Source organism: Liolophura sinensis, chromosome 7 (assembly GCF_032854445.1).
Source record: "Liolophura sinensis isolate JHLJ2023 chromosome 7, CUHK_Ljap_v2, whole genome shotgun sequence".
Taxonomy (NCBI): Eukaryota; Metazoa; Mollusca; class Polyplacophora; order Chitonida; family Chitonidae; genus Liolophura; species Liolophura sinensis.
This window is the reverse complement of record NC_088301.1, coordinates 47,269,746-47,289,687: the sequence shown is the minus strand read 5'-3', so window position 1 is coordinate 47,289,687 and position 19,942 is coordinate 47,269,746. Positions and strand designations below refer to the sequence as shown.

Here is a 19,942-nt window from a genome sequence, read left to right as displayed (position 1 = left end):
GACAAATGGACTCAACTGAAAATATTCTTGTCAAATCTCTAGTTGATTCACTAGACATTAAGTTTCAGTGTAGTGCTAAAAATAACTGAATGTAGCAATCATCTTTAACTATTCCAAAGAGCCATTAATTGATTTGTGGGGGCACAAAGTTTGTGCGTTAAGTGCATGTGGACAGTGTATACCTGTACTGAGAACAGCCTGTCCCTTTTGATGCTGATTCCAAGAAATCCACTTTAGGCGTATCCAAGGCTGACAACTGAAAACCCACAGCCAACCAAGCTAGACTGACAATGGCACCTGTCGGAAACAAAGATTGTTACACCATTTGTCCTGAAAGTCTAAGTGCAGCTGGATATAGATCCAGATGTCTTCATTCTGACATCCTCCATCCACAGCTAGTGTTTTATTGGTGTATGTAATATGCACCTGAGAATACAAGTAGGAAACCTGGGTACATGGTACAAGTCAAGGGTTCTTCCAGTACATACATGTCCAAATATATCTTGACTTTCATTGGTTTGAAATTGATTATGCTCAGAACGAGATACACTGTACAACATGTGGCCATTTCCTCATTTTCGCACTGAAAACATAAAAGTTTTTCAGTATTTTTAAGCATATACAAGTGAATGAATTACAAAAGACTGAGAATTAAGAAAGTTTTTTTTAACCTTCAAATTCATTAACTGAAGCTGCAAGAAATCATATACATAATATTTTTGAACATACAGGTAAAACGTTAAATGTTCTGATGTGGAGTATCGGTACAGGAAAAAAACCAGAAATCCTTCTCAATTTTCTACACAACTGCATTTTACAATTTTGCACATTTGTTCTCGTCATGATTTTACAGGGCGCTACTTAACAATTAGATGCACATGTACACTGTAAATTTTCATTGCATGTACTCACCAACAAGACTGCCAAGAGTTAAGGGCCTTCTTCCTATTTTCTCCACAAGATACAAGCCCACCATGGTGAAGACAAAGTTAACAAACGCTGTGACTGCAGACAGCCAGATAGCTGCCTCATTGCTCCGCACACCTGACATCTTGATGATCGTTGCGCTGTAGTACCTGTATAATGAAACATCAGTAAAAGTGCTTAAGTTTACTTTTATTCAGGTATTCTTGTACATTTGCTGATTTTCTGCTACACAATGTCAGTGTAAGTCTGCGGATTTGGGTGTCTATGAAATTGTGGTTCACTTGCATTACTGTGCCATTTCACAAAGGTCCACCATGGTAAAATCAGAACATACGTGTAGGAAACACAAATGATCTTGCCTCTATTTTGAAGCTTTTCAGTCATCCAATCTTCTTGAACGCAGAAATGTTGTTCTAAGCAATGAACCTATGTAAATGCATGTAGCACTGACTCCTGACAGGTATTACAAGAAAATCACACTTCACAAATAGTAGCCCTAATAGATAACAACACATTTTAAGTAATTCATGTCAATGGCTTTAGCATTGCAACCTGTTCCTTGAACTGTTCCAAGGAAGTGGTATTTTTAGAAAATATAAGGTCACAGGCTACTTTAAACAATACATAAGTAAATAAGTTTTTTTTAATGTTTCTGTTTTCCTATAAAAATAAATTTGACACAAATTAGAAAAACTTCACACAACATACGAAGAGAAACAGTGCTTTCCATTAGTATTCCTGTTCCATTGTCTTTTACTTAAGGAGTAAAAAATACAATATTTGTGGACAACTTTTCCAAAAAACAATAAATAAATAAATAAATAATTAATATTGCTGGCCTAGGATAATCTATGATTTAACCCATACCTAGTGTGTCCAATGAAAGAAAACTTTGAACGTCATCACACTGCAAGCCTTAACTGACATTCAGAGTAATTTGGTCAAGGCAAAATGGTCTCTGTTTAATAAGATTCCATAATCCACTAAGCCAGGGACTATGTTAAACAACATGTATCAAATAAATAAATAAATAAATAAAAGCACACACATTATCACTGATTGGTCAGGTAATCTCCTTTCATCTGTTTTTTTAATTCTTTTCTACATTTCAAATTTTTGGGAGGCAAATTAATGCCTTAACCTTTTGGTCATGGATTATACTGAGTACTTTCTGGCACAGAGAAATTTATCAATGTTTGTAAGACGAACATTTCACTATTAAGCTGGCTATTCTTGTAATTATATTTCATTAATTGGGAACAGTAAAATGCTGTCATGCCAGCAATTATTTCTGGGGATATTTCCACCTGAAGGTGTTTATATCATTAATTATTCACAGTGTTATATTTCACGTGGAACCAGCTGTGAGAATCCCACAAAGCACTAATTACACCAAGCTTATTTCATCCATGCTTGGAACACTCAACATTGAGTCCACTCCAGTTAGTACAAGGTATTTGTCCACTGGTATTAAATCACTAATGTTATTGGCTTTTATGCAAAGGATTTATGAGCCTGACCAGTGATGGTGAGTATTGGTAGGGAGAATATAACTAATTGCTGTTTGGAATCGAGAAGCAGCAGATGAAACGTCAACATGGACATGGTCTGGTTGGGGATCTAAGCTTAGCCTTTAGGCCATGGATCTATTACACTGTCAATATCCACATAATGGATAAGCATGGTAACACTTCACCAGGCAATGCTTTCCCAGCAAAGGGTACAAAGTACATGAGGTACTTCACTGCTGAAAAAAGGAGTAGGATGCATATTCATAAATGTATACAGGACTACTGCAAAGGAATTTGATTTTGGCAGTATCTGCAAGTACATAACATAAAACTAAGTTATATTATATCCAACACTATATGCAAGCAGGCCTTTTACCTCCAGATGTGAGTGGCAAAAATAGATAAATTCACCGTAAATGCATGTACATGTCTTATCAGTTATGCATTTATGTTGGCTTTCTGTGTCCAGTTTGCTGTTTACATTAAATGATGCAGAATTTCCTTAAATACATTTTAAATGCAAGCCTTTCCATGTCAACTGTTTGGCAATGGGTTAAGAACGGATGTAACTGTTACATATTAATGTACTGGTACTGATTTCCATAATACAGTATTAGGAACACAGTCTGCTTTTGCAAGACTTATAAGCTGATGATTCAATGGTATTTAAATAAATATATAAAATATATAGTATTTTATACAATAAATATATAAAAAATCTTTGAAAGGTGAAGCTACCAAAAAAAAAAAACATCACAAATGTTAAGACTTCTATCACCAATTCTTCTATCACCAAGAGGTATATATAGAGGTATCTATATATAAAAAAAAGAACTGCTGAATCGTATCCAGCTATTATAACAATATCAATGTTGTTTTACTTGAAAAAGTCCAAGTAAAGTAATGGATGCAAGTAACTAGGGGGTCTCCCCATGACTACATGTACTTGATCAGCTGTCAATAAGCCTCCAATCCTGGAGTTAACGGCATACATGTATCTGTCATAAAGGGGAAAAGGGCTGTAAGACAAACTGAACTTAGTACTGATCACCCTGGTGATAGAAATCAATAACTCAGCAGCAACTGCAGATTTTGTTTTGCAGATTCTTGGACACGATGTCAGTGCTTCCATGCAGTCACCTTTCCTGCTTTTTCCAAGGCGCAGCTGTATATGCTTATATCACTGGAGGTTTTTCAATTCCTTCATCAAATACATTGTATACATAGTCTAATATAACTATGTACAAGTACTAACTGTGAAATGAAACACAGATTAAACCTTTTATGTGTAATCTGGATGATGCAGATCTAATTCATTTAAAACTAAACATCATTTCAAACTAAAAAGGTATTAATGTACATGTATATTAGTTTGCATGCATAGATGTCCTTTAATCTCTCATTTGTTTATTTAATTGGTATTTTACACTGTACCTAAGAATATTTCACTTACATGACCGCTGCCAGCATTACGGTGGGAGGAAACCAGGCTCTCCTGGGCGAAACCCTAGGCCACCCACTAGTTGATTTATTTGATTTATTTATTTGATTGGTGTTTTACGCCATACTCAAGAATATTTCACTCATACGACGGCGGCCAACATTATGGTGTGTGGAAACCGGGCAGAGCCCAGGGGAAACCCTCGACCATCCGCAAGTTGCTGGCAAACCTTCCCAAGTACGGCCGGAGAGGAAGCCAGCATGAGCTGGACTTGAACTCACAGCAACCGCATTGGTGAGAGACTCCTGGGTCATTACGCTGCGCTAGCGCGCTAACCAACTGAGCCCCACTAGTTGAAGGCAGACCTTCCCACATGCGGCCGGAGAGGAAGCCAACATGAGCTGGACTCGAATTCACAACCACCTCAGTGGTGGGAGGCTCCTGGGTCATTGCGCCACGCTGGCATGCTAACCCTCTCAGCCACGGAGGCCCTTTAATCTCTTATATACATGTACATATACATTTCAGTACCAGGTATGCTATTTATGTAATATAGCTGCCAAAGCCTGGAATTTATATTGTTTTCTAGACACTGCCTTGTTTACCAGTGCTATGATTTCAAAACATCTAAGAATTAATTTACGAACATTGATGCTGTTTCAAAGAGATTTTCGATGCCATGAACAATGGTCCTCAAGACAAAATAACATACACCAGCTCAAATAACTGCTATTTCAAGACAGAGAAAGAAAGAACCAAAATAATTCTACCATTATTTCTTTTCATAGTTACCTCATATCTAAAACATCAATACAAGACAATTCCTGTGCTATTTCCTCACATCTTAACAGAGCTTACAAACTGATACAATAGTTCGGTCAAGGAGTTTAAAATTCTAATTCAGACAGTTCCCTGACTTTCTCAAGAATAAAATGTGGAAACATTTCATTTTAGATAATGGGTGCTTTGTGAGGCAGCAGGAGTATATTTTTTCAAAAAAGACACTACACCTACATGCTAAGGACACTGATCTCGAGGCTCACATAATAAGTGTTAAATGAATAACAAGCTTTATTTTCACCTTTCCCACAATAACTGCCACAAAAGAAAATAGCATAGATTGTTTCTTTATTTATCTGATTGATATGTAACACCATGGTGAAGAAATTTTAACTTCTAAGATGGTCTTCATGTTTATGGATAGAAGACACAGGATTAAAATTTTTCACTACTTGTAAAATGAGCCTTAATTAATTAATTGATTAAAGTTATATGCTATAACATTAATATTGCTTCACAATGATGATTTTGTGCACAGAGAGAGGAAAAACATGTGTGTCTCAAATGGCCAGATGAAATGATGTTTATTTATAAAAACATAGCATATTTTAGACAAAATACCTGACTTGAGAAGCCATCAAGTATAGGGGAAGCAGTACAGAACCATATATATTCTACCTTTCGGCAATCTTTCTAATTGTCATGTAGGAGTAATTACAACTGGCAAACAACAGACTGAGACAAACAAATGGTGGGTGGATTAGAAAACTGCCTGAGAGGCTATACATATATATATATATATATATTGTAGAGATATATAAATTCCTATTCCTTGTTTAGACAACTGAATTGTATGGGGAATATCTGCCATCATCTAAATTGGGAAACACGCGTGGGAAGCGGGATCAATGGTGCTGTACAGGAAATTGAACTAACCTTGAATATTCCTGGAAAATAAGACTAACTGTATTTGGAGCTGATGAAATGTGTATTACACTGAGGGGACCAGCTTAATTAGAAAGATTATGTTCAAATTTTTTTTTTCTGATCTACCTTGTGATACAGGTCAGTCCCAGAGAAGTTACAGCTGTACATCATATGTGTAGCTTAGAACACAAATGCTGTTGTTGACTGGTGATTAATCGGAAGCTACAAATATATCCTTAAATCCTATTTAATACTAAAATTATTAAACAAAGTTACACTGTTGGGTTACATGGTTGTAGTCTGCTTTTATGTAGCTTACATGCACACTCTTTTTTTCATTAATTGTACATGTGCGTAAGATTAGAAGTTTTTTAAACCAACAGTTTCCTGCACCAAATTTCTGTAGAGGATAAACTGTAACAGAACATAAAAAACAAAAAAATAAAAAAAAAAAAAACAATAAAGAGCACCTACACAGGTATGTTCAAGCCTGATTGAATTCAGGCTTCTTTGTTAGCCTGCTGATGAATGAGAAACATTGCCACATAAAACATGAGGGTCCAAGTATAGCACTCTTTTGTTCTTTTCTGTAATATGTCAATGTATCTGTATAGATGAGCTCGTAAGGCAAAGCAGTTATAGAAAGCTGTGTTTCTACACAGCTTGGAGCTTAGCTTGTGTAGGTGGGAAATATTGAATGATCACACTCACTGCCTTTTTGAACAAAGAAAGCTTATCTATGGACAAATAAGGGTCAGCCTCATGTGAGGGTATACAATGGAAAAACGTACTTACATGACTGTGTTAATCCCAGCTACTTGCTGAATCATCTGCAAACCACAGCCCACTATAAGCGCTCGCCGCACTGATGGCGTCTGTAGCATTTGAATCAAAATTGGTGTATGAGCTGAAAAGAAAACCAGGAGATTTTTTTTTATTTGATGTTGGTTAACCATAAGCTCGCTTTTTTTCATTTCTCCGATGGTGGTCAGTTTTATAGCTAAGGGGAAGCCAGGAACCATATAATGCACAGATGCATATGCCATTTTGTTCATGAGAAGTGGTCTTTAACGAATGTTAGACAGTACAGACAGGCAATCTCACTGACTGATTACATAATGCGGCTAAGGCCTCACAAACAAAGAGTTTGGTAAAAATTCCAAAACCAAAATGTATTTCTTTTCCCTTTAATAGCACTGAAAAAAATACTGCACATACATACATGTGACTAAACTTGCTGGCTATCATGTATCATATACAAGTATGCAAAGCCTTATTTATCTATTTTGAACACAATACTTAAGAGTATTCCAATTATAAGATGTCCGCCAGTTTTATGGGTGAACAAAATCTTTAACAAGTTACGAATGAAGAGGCTGCATTCCTCAACCTTTTCACATATGAAAGAGCAATGCAGTGCAATTTTTTGCAGATTTTCAATTTGGTGTTGGACACAAAACTACAATGGATGTTTTGGCCAATTTCAAAGAAAGTATAATTTATTGGTACACACACAGTAATGCCTGCAGAATATGTTGAATAAAAAACTTGCAAACATGCAAAAAGGAAGAATTACAATAACCACTGCGCCACACATATAATGACACAGGAGGAATCTATAAATTCCCTGTTTAAGGTTGGCATCAGAACAAGCACGTTTCATGCCAATGGATAGTAGTGTGCGAAATTCAGAGCCTCAGCAAAAGCAAGAACATGTATATAGCATACATGCACAGATATCTTAGCTGCCAAAGAACATTGCACACAAGGAGAACAAAAAATCTTAAAATGTTTTTTTGCAGAGAGGTGAATCGGAAAACCATAGAAGTCTATGTACATGTACTTCAACATGCCAATGCACAAGTCAGTCTCTGTGTACTTAAGGATAAGACATGGAATTACAAGTTCATTCACTGGAATCCAAACTATCTGGAGACTACAGATGCCATAAACAGCCCAGTCAAAGGAAATCTGACCTTCATGTCAATGCTTTGAAAATGAGCTGGGGTTGTTCATTCTGTCACAAATTATTGCATTTAACACCCGGCTGACCATAAGGAGCAGACGCATCAGTGACTGAAGTCCTCCCACTAGCTCTATTAACTGTCTGCTTGATCAACTTTCTCACATGACTAGCTCTGACACACCTGATGCCAGGATGGTAACCAACCATGTTCCAAGAATCCGCCCATTACAGTGTGAATTTGATTTAGCTGTATTCGCAAGTCTTGCTAAGTCAATGACCTTTTTATACACCAACAGGGACATTTTAGGAGTTTTATTGTATCATTTCAAGAATGAAGTGATTTTGGAAATTTCTTCTGGTATCCAAATTATAGAACTTCACACAATAATCAATGTATACCCTGCAATACTCAAAGCCTGTGGACAACTAAATTGAAAGTCGTGAACCCTGCAAAGTATTTTATATATCATTTTAAAACAATCAGAATGGAACAAACCAGTTTTGGATGAAGATGCGAAAGAATTCTTGTAAATCATTCAATGATAATGTAGTAAGGCATTTGGACAGCTTCTTTTCTAATATGCTGAGCTGAATTGTACAATAAATATACTTGTACTCACAAGTATATATCTTGGAGGAGACCCTTGAAGGACCTGGTACATGTACCCTTAAAATGCTAAATATATCTCACATAAAAAAATTCCACTGAATAGGAGTATTGGCAATGAAACCAACACAGACATCAATTTCCAAAAACATCATCAATGCAAGTTCCATAAGAACTAAGAAATCTAATTATAGTCATAATATATACATTTACCTCAGTGAAGATCTTTGGTACATACCTTCCTCTTAATGCTTGCCTTTATTTATGTGACAAACTAAATGAAAATTAGAAATAAGCCTGTTTTCAGATCACAGAAATCAGAGAAACCTCAATACACTCAAGCAAAAACACAAAGACAAAAAAAAGCTATAAAAGCCAAAACTTGAAAATGTAAGTGTAATAGGAAAAGAAATCTCACATCTTTCTTCTTCCTGTCTTCTGATCTCCTGGCAATTCTGTTTTATGGTCTGATACTCTTCATCGATGTCTAATTGTCCTCTCATTTTCTGAAGCGCTCGTCTGGCCTCATCCTCTCGACCTTGGATTATGAGCCAGCGTGGCGACTCGGGCATGAAGATGAAGCCAAGGAATTGGATAACGGACGGGATTCCAGAAAGCCCTAGCATATACCTGTCAACATCAAAGGTTTACAACCATTTCAGGATTAAGTCTATGAATCCATCTTGTATCTTGAATCCATCTAATGGTAAACAGACTGTCAAAAAATCTAATCATTCTACAGAGGTTCCACCATGAATTCATTACAATACCTTAATGTAGCGTTATATCTTATTCACTGCACATTTCAATGTTAGACCTAAGATGTTTCCACACAAGGACTGGACAGGTTGAAAACAAATCAACTGCTTATTATAACACAAGAAATATATCTAAAGACATGGAATAAGATAGAAAATCCATAGCGCTTTTGCACAACATTAAGTGATACAAAAAGGAGGACACCTTTCCACTGAGTGTGTCAGACAAACAGTAAGTTGAACATTTATCAAATATAACTTTTTGACAGAATACTTAATTACTGCATGGTACACAATTTTAGTATTTAACCTGATGTTATTTTGGCATGCATACCTAGAGAAATAAACTAACAGACAGATTTTGGCTGTTACTAATTCAAGACAGGTAAAAGTGCAACCACACACATCGAGTATGATGTCAATTGGCTAAGATCTCCGAGATGGATGGATACAAGGAATTAAGAGATGAACTACAGCAGTCCAGAAAAAAGCAATCTCTATATGAGACACATCCTAAGTAACTTATTCTAGATCTATAAATTAAATCTATGTTTAGTAACAGAAAGGAAAAACATGTATTTGTGCATCATAATTTGCTTTCAATAAACACTGCCTTTTAATCTAAATTGAAACTTTCAACTTTTCAATGCTGTTTTTGAACATGCAGTGTCAGGAGGCTTGGAGATTTCCTTGTATTATATGGCCAATGTCACTGTCGTTTTAGTGCTCATTTTTGTAGCAGCAAAATTGACGGAGGTACATCTAAATTGCTCCTGAATCCAGGGTGATGCAGTTAATTCACAATTAAATCAAAGCAAGCTGACAAATGGACATCCTGCTTTTAAGCGGAGGAAGCTGTATATTTTTCCCTTGTGGCCGAAGTAGGCATGAATTAAGTCAATTATAAGACCCATTCAGAGCCCAGCATGCTTAGAACATCACGCCAAGAGAAAATCAATTTCACTAACACACTTTTAATCTTTGGAAAAGTGGATCAGCATGCTATACCTAAATTTGTACCAGAACTGCCAGGAGTCCCCACCAAACATCCAAACATGAACCACATGGTATAATATCTGATCTGATTAAGCATGAAATAATTTAAAAAAAAAAAAAATATATGAGTATACAAATAATATGCAGGTCACTTCATCTACATAAACAGTAAAGTTGTAAGAGCTTCTAACAGCCTGTTAATTTTGTTATTCTAGTAAATTAAAAAGAGGGACATAATGATTTAGACATTTTACATGTACATCTGTAACTTAAAATATTATTCCCACATGACCCCTAAACGTACTAAAAAGTCTGAAGTCAAATAAAAATGAAGCACAGAAGGCACAAGCAAATTCTTTCATCTTACAATATATTACTGACAATGGCTTTTCAAGTACCTAATAACCCATTCAATCATTGTGGATATATATGTCTCAGTATGTAAGTAACACGAATACCCAGGTCTGATTCATTGAGAAGCTCTAGAGGGATACAGACTTGGTATAACGTTCTCACTAAATTCCATGAATAGGGCTAATAATCCCTAGCTGGACAAGCTCCAGTTCTGTCTAAAGGGATCAGTACCTTCACGGTGAATGGGAAGTCAGAAATGTGATTGGCACAGCTATAAATACCACAGATGGTCCACCTAGGTTTGTTGTGGGCCTCGTGCAGCACTGTGGTGCCAGTGTGTCAGCCTTGCAAAGAAAAGGCAAAAGCTTGATTAACACAAATGGTAATTTGCACCCAGGATCACAGCAGTTCTGACAGCACACAAATTTGTAGAGTTGGAGTTGGGAGCAGACGCAGTACATGCACACAACCTGTTCAATCATCACTGATTTTACAAATTTGTGGTGCTGGCTTCATTTACCAGTCCCTGTACATAATCTGTGAATTGTAAGGAAAGCTCCCCAGAATCCCCAGTAAATGGCATCATGTTGTCTCAGATGGGAAAAAACCCAACTCTGATAGCATTAATCAGAACATTAGCTGAATTAATTACATGTCCGCTAATTGATTTACTCTGCTATCTTCAGCACTGACATCAGAACAAAGGCAGTTTGCTAACATTTTTCTCCCCATTTGTGGTTCTGGCTGGCGTAATTAGAATTAGGTTGGGTAACAGGTCATAACCCAACAGTACATGACTAATATTTATCCTCAATGTAAAATTCAAATCTGTTGTAGGTGTATGTCTTTTTATCTCTGTCAGTGTTTTTGAAATTTCAGATTAACCTTGGCAGTTTGGTTTCCTCGACCCATAAAACTTATCACCATCGTATAAGTTAAAAATTCTTAATGAATGAATAAATTAATTAAATTTCAAACTATACCTGCGAGTCACAAAAATGGATTTTTTTATCAACTGACTATTATGAGATTAAACCTTAACTTAAGTATCAAAATTTTGTATTACTGCCTATGTTGTAATTCTTTAAAGTTTTCATATGATAGCAAGCTGTTTATTCAAGCACATTCTGAAGGCATTATTCTGAGTTGACTGATAAAATTGTACTTTTTGTGAAGCTCTGAAAATGGCCAATCAAACCACTGTAGTTTTGTCTCAAAGTCAAATTAAAAATGTGCTCTAACTGCACTTTCATATGCAAAATGGTTGAAGAATTAGGGTAGTACAAATTAGACTCCTAGACTCCTATTCTGGCATGAAATGTTTTTGAAGTAACAAATGATGTTTCACCTATGACTTCAACTGAATTTTTAAATAGTTAGGAAAGATTAGTAAAATTAAAAACCCTATTTACAGGTATCAGTAGTGTAAAAACCATGAAAAGTGGATGCAGGTACATACACATACCATTGCGAAATTCACCCGAACAAGGACAGTAATGGATTAACGGAGGATTTTAGGTATTCGTAACATTACATGATTCTTCAAAAGTCTCTGTTGATGGAATGGATAACATGTTGAAGGCTTAAATGAACTGACGCACAACTTTTCCAATCATGCAGTACAGTTCAGTTGCAGAGTTGGAAAAATGCCATTTCAATCATACCTCTGAGAGCAGACACTTTGTCTGTAGGTATTTTAATGCTGAATCTTGTTCCATGTATGGGTCTGAATTACATAATTAAGATCTACAGCTATGTTTCATGTATGTCATGTCGCTGCGATCACTCTAATCACTTAATGACATAAATACCTGGTATAGATTTTATGATTAATTTCGCTATGCCCATGCTCCTATCAAGTCAAATCACGTATGCAGCAATAGCCAAAAGAGAATTAGTTTCAGGCCATGAACTAACAGGTATAATGTCATTTATTCTACAAGTCTATATATAATACATGTATTCCTACCAGGCACATTCAGGATTATTGGCCAGCTAGGCCTTCCGATAGAATGACACCATAGTTTCTCTGGCATTATGGGCATAAGGAGGCTGTATCCATGTCGGACTCCCTTGATACGTACTATCTGAGATTTAAAACAGAATTTGTTCAAGCTAGTCTGGCTGGCTGGTCGAGGTTTTTGAAAAAACAAAAGTTACGATCTAATGAACCCCAGATCTGAGCCAGCCTATACACTGGACAAAAAAGTTTAACCATCAAATTAGGTTTTGCTAACTCAGCAGTATTCGATCAGCACCCAACAGCAGTTCTGTGCTACACACTGCTCGGATTTGCTGTTCCATTACAGATTCAACCACTTCCCTATTGGAAGCAGGCTGGCAATTATTCTCCAAACATCAACATGGGAATGAACAGTAAATACAAACATCAAAACTATATACTACACATTTATGGTGTATGTGTAAACGGTTATATAATGATAGGAAATTCTAATTAATATTCAACATTTCATTTTCTTCATAGCCAACATCTTTTGGCAATTTATCAGTATTTGCCTTAACACATTACTATTTTAATGTATATCTAAGATAAAAAGCATGCATCAGGTGAAGTAAGTGACATGAAACTTCACCTGGTTTATAAACAACTCAACTAATAAGGGCCTATAAATATAGAGAATATATACCATCTGTAATCACTTTTTTCTTTATCCGGATATATATTGATGTGTTTCACATAATAATTTCGCTATGTGATCATTAACGCCACAATCTGCAAACTAAATTTCAGCATGTTTCAGACTAGTAAGAGAAAATTCAGAATAAACAACACAATAAAAGAAGTAAAACTCTTGGTGTAAAATCATTATCCTAAATGGGGACAAATGGCACTTGGATGGCATGAAATACCTAATTTATGGCAAATCAATACACCAAATGTCCATCCTTTCTGTCTGATTGTGGGTCATTTCATGTCTTTGATGTTAAAAGCATAATATCGTATTGCTGTGACGTCAAGTACATGGTCAATAATCTTTAAGCCAGTGGATAAAAGCTGTCTGTAGAATGGACTTGTTTTATACCACGGGCTCTTATGGCTGAATGTACATATTTAACACAGAGAAGCCAGTATTAGCGATGATCCACTCAAATGATTTATTCATACACAGCGTCGAACATCCTGATCCAAAAAGGGTTACCACAGACAATGGTTCTGATGCCTCAGGACAGATTATAGTATAAAACCAATACAATCATTTAACAGTGTAATAAGTCAATACAACCAACCACGTGATCCAATTCCTTCTGATATCTTTCATTGTTTGATTGATGTTTGGCGTACACTATACTCGAATTAAAATGAGTATATCTGAGTAGTAAAAATGTTTCTATGAAACCTTACCCTATTTTTTGTTTTTATAGGATGGCCCAGTTGGAAACCATCATATTTTGCCACACATAGTTCTGACAAACATCTTGATTTTAGACAGCTTTCTAGAACAAGCAAGCGGTAGAACAGAGCTTTAAAGCGTGTATTTAATGTTACGGCATTCTTTACAACATGGTCATTGTATATCCTACAATAAAAGTAACAATTTGAGGCAAACCAAAATATGTTGTATTTATTCACTTGATTGGTGTTTTATAATGTATTCAATAATATTTCACTTATACAACAGCCTCCAGGATTATGATGCGAGGAAACCATGCAAGCAGAAATTGTCAGAAACAAACAAGATTCGCATGTTGCTGGCAGACCAAAATATGCTGTATATTATTCAACTGTAAATTATTAAGTCATTGAAGATGTATGAAAAGAGAACGATCCAGTTTGGTAAAATAATATTTTTAGTTGTAATAATGTTATGCCAATGATTATCTTATTTTTCTAAAGGAAAAGTTAGTCATGTACTACTTAAAAGGTCAATTTGGTAGTAAAAATTTTATGTTAGGTTTTGTTAATCAATCATTTCAAGAATGAACCAGTTATATTTAATTTGTTAGTAATGATTAATGTTTTATGTCAGTGTATACTAATAATATATTATATCATTCAATATGTCCAAATATACAAAATAGCAAAAAACTACATGTACTTACCAGCTCACATGGTAAAATACCTATGGTCAAAAAATAGAACTTGTCATGGTGAAGCTATACGTATCAAGTTTAAGTTCAACATAATTAACTATTTAGAAAGAAATCTGGAAAACGTTGATAAGTATAAGAATGATCATAATTTAGAATCAAATTCGATCTTTAAGTCATAATAGGAAAGTCTGGACAACTGTTAATATACAAGTCTGATCAAAAACAGATTTGTGAAGGCTTGTTCTAGGTTTGAAATAAAAAATGATAAACCTTTTTGAATGAAGACCATGCCTGAAAATTGTATTAGTCCAAATTTGTAAAAAACCAGCTAAAAGTTTTCCACACTGGATGTAGAGGTCTGAATCTCGATCTTGATTTGTAATTTGTTGGGATGAAGCCATGCGTGATGTTTCAATTTAATATGATGAACCATTTTCAAAAAAAAATCTTCTGTGGTGGTTTGATGGAAAGCAAATGCTTTATGGGGCCATTCAAGAATCAATTGGCAGGTTATAGTAATCTTTTTTGTTTTAAAGTACGAACAAAAGTATTATAAGCCCACACAATGCCTACTATCAAAGCGTATTCATGCCAAAATCAATCCGATTATTTAAATATTTAAATAACATATCTGTCAAACATCTGGTCTCAGTATTAAAAAATTTAACCATAACATATTAATTCAAATTTAGCCAAATGTTACACAATGTTTAGGACAATTTGTTATCATGCTTTTTGGACACTTTCTGGCAGCAGAAAACCTTCTCTATCATACTGTAAGATTCGGATTCACATGCTACCAGTGGCTTCCCATTATTAAAGCGAACTGCAGGTCAAGCCATAGTTACACTTGTCCATTAGGCAGCAAATCCCATTGGTAAAAAATTGACTGGGATGAGAGGATAGAAGTTTTGGACTGTTTGTTTGGTCAGTTAGGATTACAAAATTCTGGGTGGTGTCTTTGAGGAGGGGGCTTATAGAGTGGCACAATCATCTCTGCCTCCCTGCTACCACCAAATCTGTACGCAACGTGATCTGTTGCAGCAAATCAGGTCATTGATCTTCAATTGATGGACTCTTAGTGCATATCCCACCTAAAAAAAATCCCTAAATAAGTTTTTTCTGTATAATTATAGCCAAAGTTTCCTTAGCAAGAGGCATAAACCTTTTTTAGTTGGCTTCCAAAACCTGGTTTTATCATTACTAAAAGGAAAAAGGCTACAATACAGTCTTCTAGATAACAAGTCTACCAGTAGTGATTGGTCCTGATTTTTTGGAGGCAGAGTACCAGTTGGCCTAAAATAGACCCGTGGTAGCCCTATTGAGAATAAAGTCCACTAAGAGCAATCCATCTCAAAATCTGCCCATGCCAGTGAGACGCATGGACACTAGCGTAAACCGTAGCGATCAATCAAAATAGCCTCTTCTCAGAAAATAAATGAGAGAGCATAGTGCCAGAATCCCAGGAGGATGATAGTCGGCTCGTTTGACAGCAAAATCTCATGCCTTAAGCATATGGAAAGTACCTGGAGCCCGAGTCTACCTTATCTAATAACAGTAACTAAAACATAATGTCTTGGAACAATGGCCTGGAGCTTGCCAGGCATTCAGTACGACTACCATACATGCCATGCTGTTTAAGTGATGTGAGCAAACATTACTGACATTTGCCTTCTTTGTATACATTCACTTCACCTTTGAGACTTACGTTTTCTGGCATAGCACTATATCATGATCCATTATTCTGGACCAATTGTTTTTTCGAACTGCCAGGAAATATCTTACAAATCCATATACATGTATTCCTTTGATTAGTCAAGCTTGTACATATGATTAACCAATCTTTTCAGATCGGTACTTGAGATTTACAGCTGAGATTTACACACTACTGTCATTCTTCAACATTTTTGTATGTTTGCAAAGTTCTTATTCAAGTATATTCTGAAGGCATTACTCTGTATTGACTGATAAAATTATTATACTATTGTGAAGCCCTGAAACTGGCCAGTCTAACCAATGTCATTTTTTCCCAAAAACCAAATTAAAAATGTGCTTAAATTACACTGAAATTTGCTCTTTAATAATGCGAAAAATGTCAAGGAATTAGGGAACATGTCTTTCGGAACTCTAGAGTTAAAATAGCCAGCGAACTATACATGCATACACATCTCCAGGGCTACACAGTAGTCCTGTCTCAAAGTTCACCCAAAGATTGTAAGACATAAAAAGAAATACAGGTTCACAGGTTTTCAAGTGACACATTTAAGAGCCCTAAATGACCCCAAATTTCACCCACTAAAGTGCATTTACAGAGGCAAATAAATGCCATAAAATATCATTTCTGGAGCTTAAACATACCTTTTTCCAGCGGAATATCATAATGTCTTCCATTAAAAGCACTTTTCTAGAGTCATTAGAATTCTCACAATACGCTAAATTGAGCAAGTTAGTCATGGACAAAATTTTAGGCCATTTTGAATAAATGGTGCATCCTTGACAACAGAACAGAATTCTACCAAAAACACTTTGCATAAATGTATGCTATGCATGGTAACTAACTCTTCCCCTGCTAAGCTGATAATCAACTGGACACCTGTGAGATTATGGCAGTAAAAATGAAGTGATGTTAACTGCAATTTATTAAACATCGCTAGAGTAGAATTACTCTCAGGAAAGCCATGAAGACATAGGCAAACCAAGAAATACAAGTACATATTGTTTTTTATGTTACTTGTACATGCACCCTTATATGTCATAAATAAACTGATCCAATGATATCTGTCTGGCATTTTGAATCAATCAAAAACAACACCCAAGAAAAGATATTTAAAAAGATATTTTCTCAATCCCTTCTTACAAAATGCCGCAGGTTCCGTACAAAGTACATCAACCACTTTCAAAGTGATACAGGTGTTGTGGTTACACACTCACTTATTTCAGCCAAAATTTACGTTTTTACATTTTTTGACCAAAACAATGAAAGCCATCTGAAGAGAAGCGAACTCAGATGGAGAATTCTTGGTCCAGATCCATTATTTGGACAGGTAGTCTCATTCAAGGTAATAAATCCTTTACAATGACATCCTCCTGTTCACTTATTATCCTTGAGCATCGATAGGTGTAACCAGTTGGATGCAAGCTCATGTCCAACCTTTTAAACTGGGTCTGAATCAATGGAAATTTATGCCCCAGCAGGGCATTTCCTAACTTGTGGAAAAGCATAACATCGGCAACTTTGCACTATCTGTCACATTTTATCGCACAATTCATTAGTATAAGCCTCGACCAAGCTGAGTTAATCATACGCAAAAGCAAGACTTTAATGTCACAACACAGCACTCTCTACACCATTATCACTTAAATGTGACAAATTTACTGAGGCCATAGCCTGAGTATGATTTTTTGTAGGAAGAATAAACAAATTTATAACCCATTCATCATGCACAAAACATCCTTGCTAAATAGAGTACTTTGGGTCATGTGTTTCAGACAATCATGTACTTTTGTTCACTGGTAGATGCTTGCCCCTATTCAATATCTCTGCTGCCATCTATAGATTTTTAAAAAAACATTATTGATGTCACCTATCCCTAGTGATATTGAAGAATTGAAAAAAAAAGCAGACAGATCTACACAGCAATCTATGTACTTAAGGTCAGGCAGGATTATCTTATGCAAAATAAACAATGTTAGACAATTTATTTATTGGATTAGTGTCTTACGCTGTATTCAAGAATATTTCACTTATACAACGGCGACCAGCATTATGGTGGGAGGAACCCATGAATATCTGCAGATTGCTGGCTCCCATGTATGGCCAGAGAGGAAGCCAGCATGAGCTGGACTTAAGCTGGATTGCGCTAGTGAGAGGGTCATTGTGCCATGCTGGCACGCTAACCACCCCGGCCACAAAATGTTACACAGAAAAAGGTTACAACAAATTACTCGATTGCATTACTCTTTTTCTGCTAGATTAACAGTCCCTTCAAAATTTAAGATTTATTCTTCAGGGCAACTTGTAACATAACAAAAACATCATTTAAAAGCTTTGTGTTCATTTTGCAATTCAGCATAGGACCAAGGGAGCATGCATTACCTACCTCCAGCCATTCACTTCATCAAAGCCAAATATTCCATCAACAACATTAGCCACAAACTGCCCACAGGCCACCATTGCAACATTGGTGGATACCAATCTTCCTCTGATGTTTGAAGGAGAACATTCAGCAATGTACATCGGAATCGTGGTGGATGTCAAGCCTGAAAAAGAAGAAAGGTGGCATTTCACATGTTACACGATAAGCAAAATGCAAGATGACAAATCAATGTCTATTCTTTTATAAAAACTCTTGAAGTATACATACAGTTTTATGTCATTGAAATAATCTATGGATGTGTCAATAAAAAGTAAAAAAAGCCTTGATAAATTAAAACTGACTTGATAAAGAAAATAATAAACAACCAAGCTGCTCACATCTTGGATGGCCAATCTGATGACATTTGTTTTTTACTTTGAACACAGTATATCACATCATACTTCATAAAAGTGCTTCAGCAAGTATATGTAAGACAAAAGAACTATGCCAATATAACATCTTCAGGCATACAATTTTGTGTGAGGATCATATATTTCAAACAAATGGCCTGATCGTCAACATAGTAGCACAATACAATGGCCCAGGAGTCAGTCTTCTTCTCAAAGTGCTGAGGTTGGCTTTCTCTCCAAACATACATGGGAAAGTTCCAGCAACTTGTGGATGCTCTTGGCTTTCCACTAACCATAATGATCATCACCGTGATAAAAGTGAAATATTCTTCAGTATGGCACAAAACACCAGTCAAACAAATCAATTTATTTCAAATACATGTAATCCTTTAAGTAATTTGTGGACCGCAAAACTTTCACCAAAAATGCCATGAATGAGGTAAACATTTGCACTTCTACATTCAGCAAAGTTTAAAAATTGTGAAGTCCTCCAAAGCTACAAGTAAAATGCAGGGTCATAAAAAGACAGGATTTTCGCGTCATATCTTGAACAGGCTATATGACACATTTTTTAAAATTTTACTTGATTATTTATCTCTTCTATTTCATACAATCGCCATATCATTTTTTTTCAACACTGTATTGGGCTTGCTGAGATGGGTAATGGGTTTTGAATTGGTTACATTGTTGTTATCTGTAGAGCGTATGTGTCATCACGGTCTATGAACCCACTATGATGAGACTTGTCCACCATTAGCTTCCCAGTCAGCACTGCTAAGGGAGACATAACCACTGAATCATTGGCAAAAACATTGCCAGGCTCTTATCACACGAAAAACAATCAAATTCCCTTTCAGTCAATGACAAAATCAATATTGATGTATCAAAACCAGATTAGTGTTCAAAGCAGATGGTCTTTCAAACCAAAACCCTGTGCAAGGAAGCAGAGCTGAAAGGTCAGATGACATTAAAGTTCAATGCCCAAACTGAACTTGCAACGGCAATATTCTACCTATGATAAACAACAGCCAGGGGTTATTGGACCTGCTGGCCTGATATCCAATGGCAAGCCAAGCTTTAAAGAATGTTGGTAGAACCGGCTTTTCTGACAGCTACATTGACATATGACAATAAGA

At 35.9% G+C, this 19,942-nt stretch overlaps 1 protein-coding gene across 1 annotated transcript in view; it reads right to left on the bottom strand.

Moving 5' to 3' along the window:
• Nucleotides 1-19,942, bottom strand: part of LOC135470970 (proton myo-inositol cotransporter-like) — a 47,252-nt gene that overhangs the window by 9,253 nt on the left and 18,057 nt on the right. The window contains exons 2-6 of the mRNA XM_064750018.1: nucleotides 18,421-18,580; nucleotides 8,578-8,789; nucleotides 6,382-6,493; nucleotides 913-1,076; nucleotides 183-297 (exon numbers count right to left, since the gene is read on the bottom strand). Of these exons, the coding sequence (XP_064606088.1) occupies nucleotides 183-297; nucleotides 913-1,076; nucleotides 6,382-6,493; nucleotides 8,578-8,789; nucleotides 18,421-18,580 (763 nt within the window). The remainder of the gene's footprint in view (nucleotides 1-182; nucleotides 298-912; nucleotides 1,077-6,381; nucleotides 6,494-8,577; nucleotides 8,790-18,420; nucleotides 18,581-19,942) is intronic.